Source organism: Sander lucioperca, chromosome 7, assembly GCF_008315115.2.
Source record: "Sander lucioperca isolate FBNREF2018 chromosome 7, SLUC_FBN_1.2, whole genome shotgun sequence".
NCBI classification, from domain to species: domain Eukaryota; kingdom Metazoa; phylum Chordata; class Actinopteri; order Perciformes; family Percidae; genus Sander; species Sander lucioperca.
Genome location: NC_050179.1, coordinates 31,632,402 through 31,647,175, shown reverse-complemented (window position 1 = coordinate 31,647,175; position 14,774 = coordinate 31,632,402). Strand labels below are relative to the sequence as shown.

At 40.5% G+C, this 14,774-nt stretch overlaps 1 protein-coding gene across 4 annotated transcripts in view; it reads left to right on the top strand.

Moving 5' to 3' along the window:
* nf1a (neurofibromin 1a) overlaps window positions 1-14,774 on the top strand; it is a 296,381-nt gene that overhangs the window by 89,611 nt on the left and 191,996 nt on the right. For 3 of the 4 annotated variants that reach the window (XR_004897871.1, XM_036003224.1, XM_036003222.1), the window contains exons 18-21: window positions 141-214; window positions 2,820-2,903; window positions 6,500-6,889; window positions 9,118-9,257. Coding sequence is in view for 3 of the 4 variants with exons in the window: in XM_036003224.1 (XP_035859117.1) it covers window positions 141-214; window positions 2,820-2,903; window positions 6,500-6,889; window positions 9,118-9,257 (688 nt within the window). In the remaining variant the exon portion in view is untranslated. The remainder of the gene's footprint in view (window positions 1-140; window positions 215-2,819; window positions 2,904-6,499; window positions 6,890-9,117; window positions 9,258-14,774) is intronic. The other variant, XM_036003223.1, reaches the window with a different exon arrangement.

The window sequence follows — 14,774 nt, the reverse complement described above, 5'->3', positions numbered from 1 at the left end:
AGATCAGGGAGCTTAGTGTTACTGACTTGCAAAATGCTGTTCCAAATGCCCAGAAGGATGTCATCTACCAAATTCAGATTCCAGACTGTGATTATTAGCTGATATAGTTTACATTAACCATTTTGGTCTTGTTTCCACAGGCCGGTCCACCTTGCAGAAGAGGGTGATGGCCTTGCTAAGGAGGATAGAGCACCCTACACCAGGAAACATTGAGGTAACATTTTAGTTAGTTTCATTTCATTTTCACTTTAATTTATAACGACAATGCACATTAATCAACATTTCTGTAAATGTGTCAGTGTTAGCCTGCCAGCTAATTTTCAACTGTGGTCCTTTCTCGAGATGTTTTGAGACCAGTGCACCATTAAACAGCAGGACATTGGTACCGGTTAAGATTCACAGACAGAAGACAACAAAATGCCATAAAGACAGCAACAAAATAAGCATTCTCAAGAAGACAGGCAGAGCAACAGGGAGCAGCAAGATATTAGTACAGCAATACATCAACAGTATCCACATTCAGCACCCACATTTTACATGCTAAATGAGAGTCCATTCCTTAAGACATCTTCATCCAGCATGTGGAATTTGGGGCAGATTGGACTATGTAAAGTCAAGTTACAACAGCTTCCTGTGTTATGGCGAAACATGCAAACACTGTTCCACAAAAATACAAAAGCTTTGCCATTTCACGTCGTAAAAGTCTTGACATGCTGCTGACCCAATTTGAGATGGATCTGTTGAGTCCTCTTAAGAGGAGTTTTACAAAGTTCCATACCCGTAAAGGGCGTAAAAAGGGTGTTATTACATATTTGATCTGTGACATCATCAGTTGAGCTATCGACTATTCCTACACAATTTAGGGTCACATTACTTGGAGAATTATACCAGCCAAATATGAAACAAACCTGATAATCCCCCTATGAGTCAGAAAAATTTTGAATAAAATACATGAAACGCATTTAATTAAAAATGGCCCGACTTCCGGTTGTGCGGAGCTAAAGAAAGTAAACTGGAAATATGTCCAAAATGATGAGAGCAATGTGTGTACAATTATTTTTGAATACTTAGCAACTATATCCAAATTAAAGCCTTCCACGTATTAGGGGGTGCTATAGAGTTCGCTAAATACGCATGAACCACATTGCTGTATAGTCTCGCAATGCTCACAGCTTTTGATGTGTGCGCCAAGTTGCGTGGGTTTTTAAGTATAAAAAGGGCGCCAAAATGCAGTCAAAGGCTAAAACTATAGTCACCATGTCATGCCCAAGCCTAAATGCAATAGAAGATCGAAATAATTACTATGAATACGCCTGTAAAATTTGAGTGTTTGTGTTAATTCTAAAGTCCTCAAACGTGTTCATAAAATTAAAATGAACGCACAAAATCCAAGATGGCTGATTTCCTGTCAGGAGAAAATATTTAATAAAATCTTTATATGTTTCTCAAGATGAAAGCAATGCTCCCATCAAATTTCGTAAACATCAAAGGAACTTTTTCCCAACCCTTGTGTGCGTTTGGGGGCACTATGGAGCCTGCTGGCCACGACCAAACCTAGTCATTGCAGAACATCCCAAGCCATTCAAAAATGCTATTGCCCCGCATTAAAATAATAATATTAATCCTTCGTGCTTGGGATTAAATAATAATAATTTCAAAAACAATAGATTCCTCGCACTTTCAGTGGGCCATAATAATCAATACAAAAACAATAGGTTCCTAGCACTTTCAGTGCCAGGGACTGTTGGGCTCTGGCCAATGTTTGAATTTTTCTGCTTAATAAAAGTGTTGAGTGGTGGAGGAGACCTGCCATTTAGGATCTTAAATATTATAATACTGTGTATTTAATTAGAGTTTTCCAACTAAGGATGTCATATCTGTCAAGCATGTTGCAATCATGGTAGGTATTGGGTTTTCCATCTAACACTTTAAGAGCCTGTTTGTACACAAAGATACTGGACTTAAGTGTTGTACCTTTTGCGTGCTGTAGTTGTTAAGCAGCTTCTTATGTACCTAAAATTAGCCAGATTCTATTTTGTTTAATTTGCATTACATTTTCCACTTGTTTTTTGAAGGACAAGACAAGGTGCAGTCAAGGATACTACTGAGATATTTGACATGAGAGACAACTTAAATGATCTCTCCAGACGCTTAGACTTCGGGATCACAGTCAGATGCAAAGTGTCCCTTTTGTAAAAAGAGTTAACGCAAAGTAATTTACTTCAGTTCTGTTATGATGACTGGTATGGGCTGAAGTGTACCACGTTATAAACGTCTATCTCTAAGCTGGCTATACATGATCAGATAATAAGGACGATGATCTCTGCGCTGGCTGTGCCATTGTTTTACTATGGGGAGAGCGGTTTGGACAACTAAGAGGAAGCGCCGTAGCGTGGTGCTCTGCTCGAAATTGCCACCACAAGTTAAATTATTTCAACTTTGCCCTTGTAGCTGTCCTTTCAAAGTGTAACCAATGAGATAACAACTGTATTTGAGGTAGCCACAAGCAATGAGGACGTATACCTGCACTGCGCTTTGCCTCTGAAGTGTCCGCACTATGCTCTGCACCCTACCTCGCGGTTTCACCGCTGATCATGTGTAGGCGGGTTTACGTTTGAAGCACAGCTATGCTCACCCCTCGCCACGCTGGATTAATCGCCAATTAGTGATTAAATATTTTAATCAGTTGACCGCCGTAATTCAAATTCAAACCCATATACTTCCAAAAGTATGATGTCAGGTAAGCATTATTCATTGCTCAGTTTTCTCTCACCTCTGTTTTTGCCATATTGTTAATGTCTAGTTGGTTCCACCTTCAGGCTTGGGAGGACACATATGCTAAATGGGACCAGGTCACCAAACAGATTCTCAACTTCCCCAAAAACAAGGCAGATGATGGGCAGGTAAGCTTGTTACACAGAGGATCTCTCTGTGTACCTTTGAGTGATGGAGTTATGATTAAATGTGAAATCTAAAAAGTCATGGATTTGATTATGGTGAAGCTTGGAGGAATGTCGAATTTGTGCTCTATGTTTAAATATACACTAAATGGTAGGGTTGGGTCCCAAAACGGTATCTAATGGTGCTTACCCACTGCTAGTACCAGCTCTGCTCGGCTGTCACGATGCCCCGTCCTCCATTTTCCGTTGCAGATTTAGTATCGCCTCACGCATGAGACGGCGTGGCTGGAAACTGCCGTGACCTAACGCGACGCACACACAGAACGTCGAAGGTGTGTTGTTTTTGATTCTCGGCATGTTTGGCTGTTGCCAGAAGACAAATTTTGTTTCAAAAGAAGCTGAAGGCAGCAAAAAAACAAACACTGCTGGCTAAACTATTTAAAAATGGCGGGTTTGTTCAGGTCGCTAGCAATGATGACGCAGTGATTAGTGACGATTCTCTCTGACCAATCAGTAGTCTGCAGGTTTTCACGTCACCTTTTGGTATCGCCTCAGCTTGCTTGGAACCTCGACGGAGGTGATACTAAAAAAAGTACCTGTTAGCTAGTACGAGATTTTTTGAGAGTCGAGGTGAATCGAGCAGATACCATGTAATGGAAAAATGCCATAACAGACCAAGTGGCAACACTGATTTTGGTTCCTTATTTTGGTGCCACTTAAATGCCTGCACTGCTCTCCAAAACAGACATTACAGGCAACAAAAGCATCACTGCACATAATGCTAGTTAACATTACACTTGGCAGCAGGTAACCAAAGAGGTTATACTAATAAGAGACAACACTCACATGGATTTTGCGCAACCGCCACAAGACTGACACTCACAAGTGCGTCCACCATTTTGATCTGAATGCTCCCCTGTGTGACAGTCAATATAATACATCCAGGGTCAAAATGCATCATCATTTTGCGTCCACTAAAAGTGCTGTTTTTGCCACTGACTCAGATTGTTATTAAATATCTGACAACATTATGGAAAGGATCCCTACAAAGATAGACCTTTTTGTTAAAGAGTAACATCTTTGTTTAACTAGAAACAACTCCTAGGTCGCTGTTGCTAAACCCACCAGACTCCATTTGAATAACCAATCATTTTAGTGTGTACAGAGCCAACATAGCTTCATGTGTAAATAGGTAAATTATGTGTTTATTTCAAACAAACCAGAGTGTTAATTGTTGAAAAAGTGGAAAAACGAACCAAGACAGCTTTTCATAGTTTTATTTTGTGTCTGTCAACTTTGAATGGTGTGTATTTTACGATGATAAAATGACTTTGTATTTACATGGAGTCTGGTGGGTATATAGCGATCAACAATAGCAATTTTGCCGATGTTTTTATGTTTAAAAAGGATTTTAATCTTTAACAGAAAGGCCGCCCTCTGTGGGAATCCTTTCCATAATGTTGTCAGACACTTACAATAATAATCTAAGCCAGTCAGTGGTAACACAAACACTTTTTAATAGTAAATTAAGGTGCGCAGTTGCCCAATAATTTACATTGTAGCTTGTTTTGCTGCCTGCCGACTGCAGTGATCTTGCTTACGTATATATGTTTTGCAATTAATGCAACAGTACCTTGTAAAATTAATCATGCATCAATAACATGGCCTGCAGCTCCCATAAACTTTGCTACATTTTAATTAGGGCCCAAGCGCCGACAGCCACGAAGGCCCTATTGAAACTGAAGGAATTATTATTACAGCAAATGAATTGCCTTTTTGAGGGGCTTAACATACTCAAAAACTCACCAAAATAGGCGGTCACATCAAGTCTGGTGAAAATTTACGTATTTTAAGGGTTTCGGGCATAGGTGCAAAAGAATGGGTCGTTAGCGCCCCCTACAAAACTTAAAAAATTGAGCCCCTGCAGTACGTTTAACGTAGACTTGACGAAACTTGGTACACACATGTAGCAATTCAAGACGTACAAAAAACGTCATTGGAGCCATACCCTAAACCCAACAGGAAGTCCGCCATTTTGAATTCAAAGTTCGAAATTAGTGCGATTTTGGCCATTTCCACGTCGTACTTTAATAAACTCCTCCTAGAGATTTCATCCAATCAACTTCGAATTTGGTCTGTGCCATCTTAAGATGTTAAAGATGAAAAGTTATTAAAAGAAAAACTTTTTGTCATAGGGCATGGCCGTGGCGAGGCAGCCATTTTGAGCAATTATCGATGAACAAAGAAGTTGTTGTAACTTGATTGTACTTCGTCGTATCTGCCCGAAATTTTTCACAATTGACAGAGGTCCAGGCCTGAGGACATCTACAGGCCAAAATTGACTTTTGGTTATAGCGCCCCCCGCTGGCAACAGGAAATCCCCCTTATGTGACAAACCTCATCCGATTTACATGAAACTTATAATGTGCCGCCCCCTATACATTAACCATACCCACTTACTCAGGCCACAGGCATAACATTTGAACCGTTTAAGTTAGAGTCTTTTGTGAGGTATCATTGAACTCAGCAGAGACTTCCTTCTTCATTGGTGATGGTTTGGCCCGCCCCCTATGCTTAAGCCACTCAGAGGAGCGAGGGCCCGTCCAACAGCTTTAATTTTATTTTGTTGTCCTTTCAACTTTATTATCGAAGCCTATGGCGTATGGCAGAGATAAACTCATAAACATCAGAGGAGGAAGCCTGGGGACTGAATTAAGTTTAGCAGACATTGAGGATATCACTGCCCACGGCATCTTTCGACCACACAGCCAAACCAAGCGCCACCGAAGGCGGTGTGAGCCCACTTGGCACTTGATGGGCGGACTATGTTCCACACCAACAGAGCGCAGGACTCCGGTGGGATGAAGAGAGGCGGACTCTTTACATTATTTAACGTTACATCTGCAATGCTTGGTGCTCAAATTCAAGTTGATGGACAATGTTTAGATGTCAAATTTTTATTATTCAGATGCTAGCCGTCATTAATGCAAAAACTTGAGTTCAGTCTAAAATGGCAGTGACTTGGTTTGGCAACTGCGCGCAGATGTAGATGTAGCTAGCTTAAACTAGCGTTATTATAGTAAACGGAAAATGAAAATAAGCAGTGAAACTAAATAAAAACTAAAACCTTCAAGAAAAGCTAAACTTAAACTATATTGCCAGGTTATAGAACTAATGAAAATAAATGTAACTTATTTCAGTTTGAGTCTTCAGCTATAATATAATACTACCTAAAAAAAGGTGACAGCATGAATTTCTGTCAACTCCTGTGACATTGAACAACAGAATTTGAATGGACTTGACATTCCAGGAAATGGCTCTGTGCCACAATTGCTTCACATCGGACACTAAAGTATACGTAGCTTCATAAATCTGAGACATTATACCTTGCCCAGCGTCCTGCATCGGGTCAGTGACAAGCCAGGTTGTCTCAAGTTCCTAAAAGACTCCCAAATTTTTAATCGGTCTTGCGTTGACCTTTAGGTGGGATTAAATTGTGTATTGTGGACATAGAGAAACTGTGTAGAATAATACATTCACAGATGTAGCCTCTCTGGTGATGTGCTCCTGCAGTTCAGTGTCTCTGTGTCCCCCCACAGCAGGAGTGGATCAACATGACAGGCTTCCTGTGTGCTCTGGGTGGTGTTTGTCTCCAGCAGCGCAGCACCCCCAGCCTAGCGACCTACAGCCCACCTATGGGCCCCATGAGTGAGCGTAAACACTCCATGATCTCCATGGGCCCCTGTGATGTGTCCAACCCTGTGGCCTCAGCATCTTCCTGCTCCTCATTGGCCTCCAGCGAGACGCCCGTCAGCCGCTTCCTGGACCGGCTGCTGGCCCTGCTGGTGTGTGGTCACGACAGGGTCGGCCTCCATGTTCGCACAAATGTGAAAGACCTGCTGGGGCTGGAGCTCAGCCCCGCCCTCTACCCAATGCTCTTCAACAAGCTGAGGAACAGCATTGGCAAGTTCTTTGACACCCAGGGACCGGTGAGTGGAACTATGGTAGTGCTTGTAATAATATAACAATACTTCAAACGGTAACTCTTTATTTGAGAAATGTCTGACATGACATATCATATGTATATATGTCATAAACATGAAGGGCTCTTTATAGATGTTTGTTGTCATTAAGTGTCATTTGGTAAATTACTTTAAATGCAAAGTTGGCATCGTTTGTGTTGTTTGTGTTATGACAAATTAAAAATTAACCAAAACAGCAATGTCTGTGTTATGACAATTTGACATTAAACTAGACAACTTGAGTGCCAGGGGCCAAACCAGGAAAGAAAACCACCTATGGGTACTATATTGTCTGTCATCAAACTGGCCTCCTTTGTCAGTTTTGGAGGCTGTGTTTGGTCCCTTCTGGCTGCAGAGTGCTATTTGATTGTGTTTTCTGTAAAAACAGGAAGCTAGGGAGGGACTTGTCGCGTGGTGGATATTGATTGGCGTTTATAATAGCCAATAGCCATCATGCTAGCATTTTAGCTCTCTCAGGCGGAACTGGGAGCTCCTAGTGAACAGGGCTGGAGTCGCCGGACCGGGACCAAACACAGCCTCCAAGACTGACAGAGGAGGCCAAACACGACTAAGGCTATGTTCACACCGCAAGTCTTAATGCTTAATTTGGATTTTTACTCAGATCATTACCTTTTAAAATGTGGCCTATATCAGATTCTAGTCTGAACTGTTTGTGGTTTCAAACTGACCCACATGCGCAAAAGAACAATAACAATGACGCAGACGCAGCACGCTGTTGCAATAAAGTTAGGGAGGTTATGGAGGAAGTAAGCATTTTCGCTTTTATTTCAAAATGTTTGTGTAATGGCAGCCGTAACATTAATGAGCAGGTGCTGAGGAGGAGAAGAATGAAGAGAAAGAGCCAAATTGGGTTACACTTTACCTGAAGTTTTCTACATAAGTCATCTTTTAGTAAGTGTCATTCGGTTTTGTCATAACAAGTTATGGTTAGTGTTAGTTCTTGTTTCATGACTGTGTCATGACAGTGTCATGTCACTCTTATGTAGAAAACTTCAAGTAAAGTGTTACCCCAAACTGGCTATTTTGGGCTTTTGCGGGGTTATGGCTACAAATTCACTACAGAGGTCTGTGTGCAGAGACGAAGCCAGGAGTGGTGGGACTGCGTTGTGAATAGCTTCACAGAGACGCAGTTTATTCAAAACTTTCTGTCAGTTTTTAATTTTACTCTGTGTCTAGGGCTAACTCCCGCCGGCGCATAATTGTGACAAATGTCGATGTAGATTGACGTAAAAGTCGCATCAAATCTTCCTTGGTTGTTCACACTGCGGCCGCATTGAAAAAAATCAGACCTGGGTCTGATTCAGGACCACATATGGAAGTGGTCCAAATCTGATTTGAAAAAATCTGATCTAGGCAAGATTTGAGTATTCACACTACTTCTGAAGAAGTCTGACCTGGTCACTTGACCCCAAAACAATCAGATTTGGGCCACTTTTGCCTGCAGTCTGAACATAGCCTAAAACAACTTTTGAACGTATACATGTTCCACCAAAACAAGTTCCTTCCTGAGGCTATTTTCCAGTGGCACCTGGGCTCTGTGCAGCGCTTAGCGCCACCCATGACAATTTTGCCAATAAACCAGAGCACATTTTTCTCCCATCCCGCAATGCTGTGTAGACTAGCCAGACCCTCTTTTGTAGCGTTGTGGAGGAGGGTCTGGCAAAGCAAGACTAGCTCTTGGCACACCGGGGCTGAGTCAGCTAATAGGACAGCTGTCATAAACATTCATAAAGACTCTTTCATGTTAATGACCACTGTCATGTCAGTCTTATGCACACACCTTTAAAGTGTTACCCTTCAAACTCACAGTTTAGCTTTTACTAGATTAGTAAAAAAAAGAAATGTAATTGATGAGTGTTGTAAATTGAATACATTGTTGGTATGCAAGTATCAACCTCATCCCAAATCTGTCTGTATTGATACATTGTTGGAGCAATAAAAAAAAGTAGTAATCCATGTATGAATTAGGTTTTCTAAGACTGATATGAATCTGTGGTTTCTTGGGCCATATTTGGCATCTGCCACTCATCATTTCATGGCTTGCATATTCAGCTTTCCAAATCTGCACTATTTCTTATTCTTTCCTTGGTCAGTTTTTTGTATTGGTTTGATATAGCTTAAAACCCCATTTATGTTTCCATCTGACATGTACTCATTGTTTCTCCTCTTTGCAGGTTCCTATTAATGACAATAACACCCAGTTTGTGGAGCAGACCATAGCCATCATGAAGAATCTGTTAGATAACCACACAGAGGGCAGCTCTGAACACCTGGGACAGGCCAGCATCGAGACCATGATGCTCAACCTGGTCAGGTCAGTACTTCCTGGTAGTATTTGGTTGGACTGCGGCAAAGCGGGGGTCTAGCCTGTCTGAGCAAGTCTGTCACTGAGTGAGTGATTAAGTTACACCATTGCTCTTGAGTTTACTTTTAATGGTATCAAACAAAGAGAAAATGTTCTGCCTTCCTCCGAAAATAAAATTGTTTGCTGCTGCACCTGCAATGAAGAATAAATGGATGGCATATATATAGCTTTTTTCTAGTCTTAACGACTACTCAAAGCAGTTTACACACACACTACAGGCAGCATTTACCATTCACACACACATGCATACCTTGGTGGCCGAGGCTGCCATCAGATAAACATTCATCCATATTCAGCATCGGGAGAAATTCAAGGTTCTGTGTCTTGCCCATGGACATGTAGACTCTAGGGCTGGGACGATTCGTCGACATAGTCGACGTAATCGATTACGCAAATGCGTCGACACAAATAATTTGCGTCAGCACGTCACGTGTAGAAATCTATAAATAACCGGCTGCCTCCAACAACAGTGCAACTGCGCAAGTATGGATTCCTCGCAAGTTCAACAACACGTTGAGAAAAAGGCTCGCACACGGTCTTCTAAAGTGTGGGAGTATTTTACTCTTAATGCCAACAACAACGTGGTAGTCTGTAAACTTTGTAAAATGCATCCCTGAGTCAGGATAACAGCAGCAAAACACCGTAAGTTCTGCTCACCTTTTTGTCCCTTTCCCTCCCAAGTAGAGTTTAGATTTTCTGCCCGAGCCCGAGCCTGAACTTGGCCCACAGGCTGGGTTGGGCCCATATGTCCGCCACTATCCTCAGGCTGGGCCCTTCATCGAGTATTTGTGTTTTTTAAATCATTACTTTATTAGCCTAATTGGGTGGGGAAAAAGCTATGGCTCTCCAGCTTCTCCCGTAGCTCTGGGTATATGTCCTGCACTGACTTGAGTGTGAGGTAAACTGTGCTAAATCGTGTCTCCCCCATCTGTAGCACTGTCTTCGATAATTGTGCAACCAGGCCAGATTGTTTCAGATATCTCACGAGTCCTTTATAACGTCAGTTATAACGCTCCTCGTATTAAAACATTGTCGTGTTAAAATCAGGCTCGGGCTCATAATTCCAGTTAATGTGTCGAGCCGGGCTCGGCTCGGACACAACGTGCACTGTAGACGTGTGCGATTCTCAACATAGTGACACGGAATGTGCCCCACTATGACTTAACATTAAGCATCATCAAACGCCGTCAGTCTGCAGTGTTATTTTTTTGTTTACCATCATCATGAGTGACCCAATCGATTACAGACTGTTATATTAGACACTCTGCAACGTGCCTTATGTTGGATTTATTTGATACATCTGATTTCATAAAATTGCACTTTTTTTACTGTAAGATTAAAGGGAGGAGAGCTTGGATGTTAAACAAGAGCTTATTCATTATTTTACCTACTACTGTTAAAAAAAAGCAAATACAGGCTACTCTTTTTGCACTTGCTCTGTTTACTTTAAGTTTTTGTATTCCTCCTGAAAGTGACTTTATTTTGTTGTTGGATTGATAGCCTACATCTGGCTTCAGGTTGCACTACAAATTAATTTTACTTGAACAGTGCAGTGTTAAACAATTTTAATAAATAGAGATTTGAACCTTATTGAAATTTGTTTTGTGTAAATTGTTAATAATTGAGCAATGGGAAAATAATCGCTAATCGAAAAATTAATCGTTAGATTAGTCGACTAATCGAAAAAATAATTAATCGTTTAAAAAATAATCGTTTGTGACAGCCCTAGTAGACTCCAAGGATCGAACCAGCGAGCTTCCAATTGGGAGACGACAGCTCATTACCTGAGCCACAGCCGCTCACTAGAAGGAGAATAAAACTATAAGAGCGTCTGTCTCCACAAAATTAATATGTTGAGTGTTTGATGGTTATTTATTTGTGCTTTAGAATGTAATCGAGAGCGTACTGTACAATGAGGAATTGTACAGTATGCAGGTGTATCTGAATTGTCATGACCAGGGAACAACCCGTGTTAACTGGCTTGGTTTGAATTGACAAATGAAGGGTTGAACATGGGTGTTAGAATAATTTATATTATCAAATAATAGACAGGACCACTGAAGTTATATCAATGTTCATTTTTACTTGTGAACACAAGGAGGGAGTTACAGTACTCACATCATGAGTATAGAAGTGACCTAACGAAAAGCTCTCTACAGGCGCTTTTTATAATACCAAGTGAAATGTAATAGAATCATGATACAGAGTTTGATGTCGTCAGTTGTTATCTTGTCAGAGTCGATGACGTCTCCCTTATCTAGTCAGGGAGCGCCTGTTCTTTCCTCAGCATCAGCGTCTCTCCCTTAAAAATCACGCAATTGTGTGATTTGTTGAGTTAGGGGGAAAGGTTGTAAACTTGGAAAAGGTTATTGACACATTTGTAATTATTCCTGCCTTGCTGTAAATTTCGCAAACGTAATGCATTAACTTGTTTCAGTGACCCTTTTATTTGAATGGGTGTGCATAACACTGACATGACACTGTCATAACCATGACATGACCTGTCATCAACGTGAAAGAGTCGTTTTGAATGTGTATGACTGTTGTCATTTGGTAAATTATGACACTTTTAATGCAATGTTGGCATTGTTTGAAATGTTTGTATTATGACATCCTGACATTAAGAAAAGACAATACAAGGTAACACTTTACTTGAAGGTATCCACATGTGAGTGACATGACACTGTCATGACTGGTCACCCTAACTCTAACCGTAACTTGTCATGACAAAAACCAAATGACACTTACTAAAAGAAGCGTTATGTCATAAACGTTTATGACTTGTTTATAATGTTTATGACACGCTCATGACAAATTCAAGTAAACCCAATATAACCTGCCAATGTCTTTTTTATGACAACTTGACATGAACCTAGACAACATAATAAATCTAAATAAATTGTCATTGAAGGCCTAATAATGAAACTTGAGGAAACATTTAGCTTTATGTGTTACCTTTACATTTAACTGTCATAAGTAGTTGATTTTGACATTGGCTCATCAGACCATTATAATTGTTTCATGAATATGGTCCTTGACCTAAAGCAAAGTGGAACCATTTGGACTTGTCATAAAGTTCGATTACACTGTCAAATGCTTTTATAATGGTGTCATAAATAATTAAAGTAAAGTGGGTGCCAGTAGCCAAACCTGGAAAGGTAATCACCTATGGGTAGTGTATTTCCTGTCGTCAAATTGGCCTCTGTCAGTTTAGGAAGCTGTGATCGACCCCGGCCAGCTGTGTTCACTGGGAGCTCTGTTAACGACTACCAGAGTGCTATTTGATTCCGCATATTAACGTGTCTCCTGTAAAAACAGGAAGCTATAAAGGGAATTGTTGCGTCACAGATATCGAATCGCGTTTACAGTAGCTAATAGCGCTGAATGTGATTTACGTTCACCCGCCATGCTAGCAGTATAGCTGACTCCAGGGAGTCACGCCGGGACTGGGAGCTCTAAGTGAACACGGCTGGAGTTGCAGGACTGGGACCAAACATAGGCTGCGGTCGAATAGTCAATTTTGCTTAGGAAGGTTCCTAACGGACTGAAATGACCCGGAAGTAGTCATTATCATGGCTGCCATGATAAGAGCCGTTCGAATTGTCTAAGTGATAAGGAAAGGTGCTTAAGTGCTTCATTAGTTACCTCCTTTAGCATAGGATATGCTGGACCATCCTTTACGAAAGGAAAGGAGATAATGCCGTCCCACAAGTCCTTGCGGCAGCAAAATTTAAAGCAACGCATTACCATTTCGCCGTTTATAATCAATATAATATAATGTGTAATTCTGTACGCACCGTGCATACATTTTATTTTCTGTGAGACATTTCTAATAACACATCTAATAATAATGATTATGTACTTTATGGCACTGTTTGAGTGGTTTAACCGGTTAATGCGAGAACTTTACTCTCCTCTCCAACGTGTAAAATTACAGTGAACATTTATTGACAGAACTGTGAATGAATGGATTGCTGAATCCAAAGTTACAAAGCGCACCGGACACTGGTTTATTTTTAGCCCAGAGCAGCGTCTGAAACAAATTCACCTGTTTGCCCCTCATGGCTTATTTTAATATATATATATATATATATATATATATATATATATATATTAGGGCTGTCAAAATAAAAAAAAATAACGCAGATTAATCCATTCCATATTGACGTTTGACCCCGGAGCCGTTCTAGCCACCATTCGACTGTAAAATGAAGGAGGGAGACGAGAATGTGCTGCCTGGATCATTAATTGGAACATTTACTTGTAAAAATCTTCTTCCTGCCAACCCTGGCTACCGAAATCTGGTGCCACTGATATGGCTGCGCTTCTCTCTGATGCTCTGAAACAGACGATACAGGCAACACAAACACCGCTGCACGTGACGCTAGTTAACACTATACTCGACAGCAGCTAACGTTAGCCTACCGCTAGCTAGTAGCTGAATTAAACACGGTTAAAATTCTGACAGCTAACACTAAACGGTGTAAAGTTTGACTGTTTTACTGTAGAGGATTCAACACCGGTATGTAACAATCTGCAGCTGCCGTCGGAAAAACAGCACAGACGGTGCGTTCAATGAAACTGGTAAACTACAGCCTCGTGGTGCATTTGAAGTTATTGTAAATGTCCTTTTCCCATCTGGTGGTTGTTTTTGTCGTTCAACAGCAATTTACTAGTGAAATAAGTTATTGTTATTGTTATACATTATTATTATTAAATCATTTAATTTTGACCATATGGCCTTAGCAATAAACAAGCCGTTCTTTAATGTCACCGACTGTTGTTTAGTACCCTTTTTTCTTCTTTTCTTTTTTTACTTTCTTAAAAAGTATTTTGTATATATTATAATAATAATATATAATTATGTATGCGATTAATTTCGATTAATTAATCACAGAGTATGTAATTAATTAGATTACATTTTTTAATCGATTGACAGCCCTAATATAAATATATATATATATATATATATATATATATATATACAGTGAGGAAAATAAGTATTTGAACACCCTGCTATTTTGCAAGTTCTCCCACTTAGAAATCATGGAGGGGTCTGAAATTGTCATCGTAGGTGCATGTCCACTGTGAGAGACAAAATCTAAAAAAAAAAATCCAGAAATCACAATGTATGATTTTTTAACTATTTATTTGTATGATACAGCTGCAAATAAGTATTTGAACACCTGAGAAAATCAATGTTAATATTTGGTACAATAGCCTTTGTTTGCAATTACAGAGGTCAAACGTTTCCTGTAGTTTTTCACCAGGTTTGCACACACTGCAGGAGGGATTTTGGCCCACTCCTCCACACAGATCTTCTCTAGATCAGTCAGGTTTCTGGGCTGACGCTGAGAAACACGGAGTTTGAGCTCCCTCCAAAGATTCTCTATTGGGTTTAGGTCTGGAGACTGGCTAGGCCACGCCAGAACCTTGATATGCTTCTTACAGAGCCACTCCTTGGTT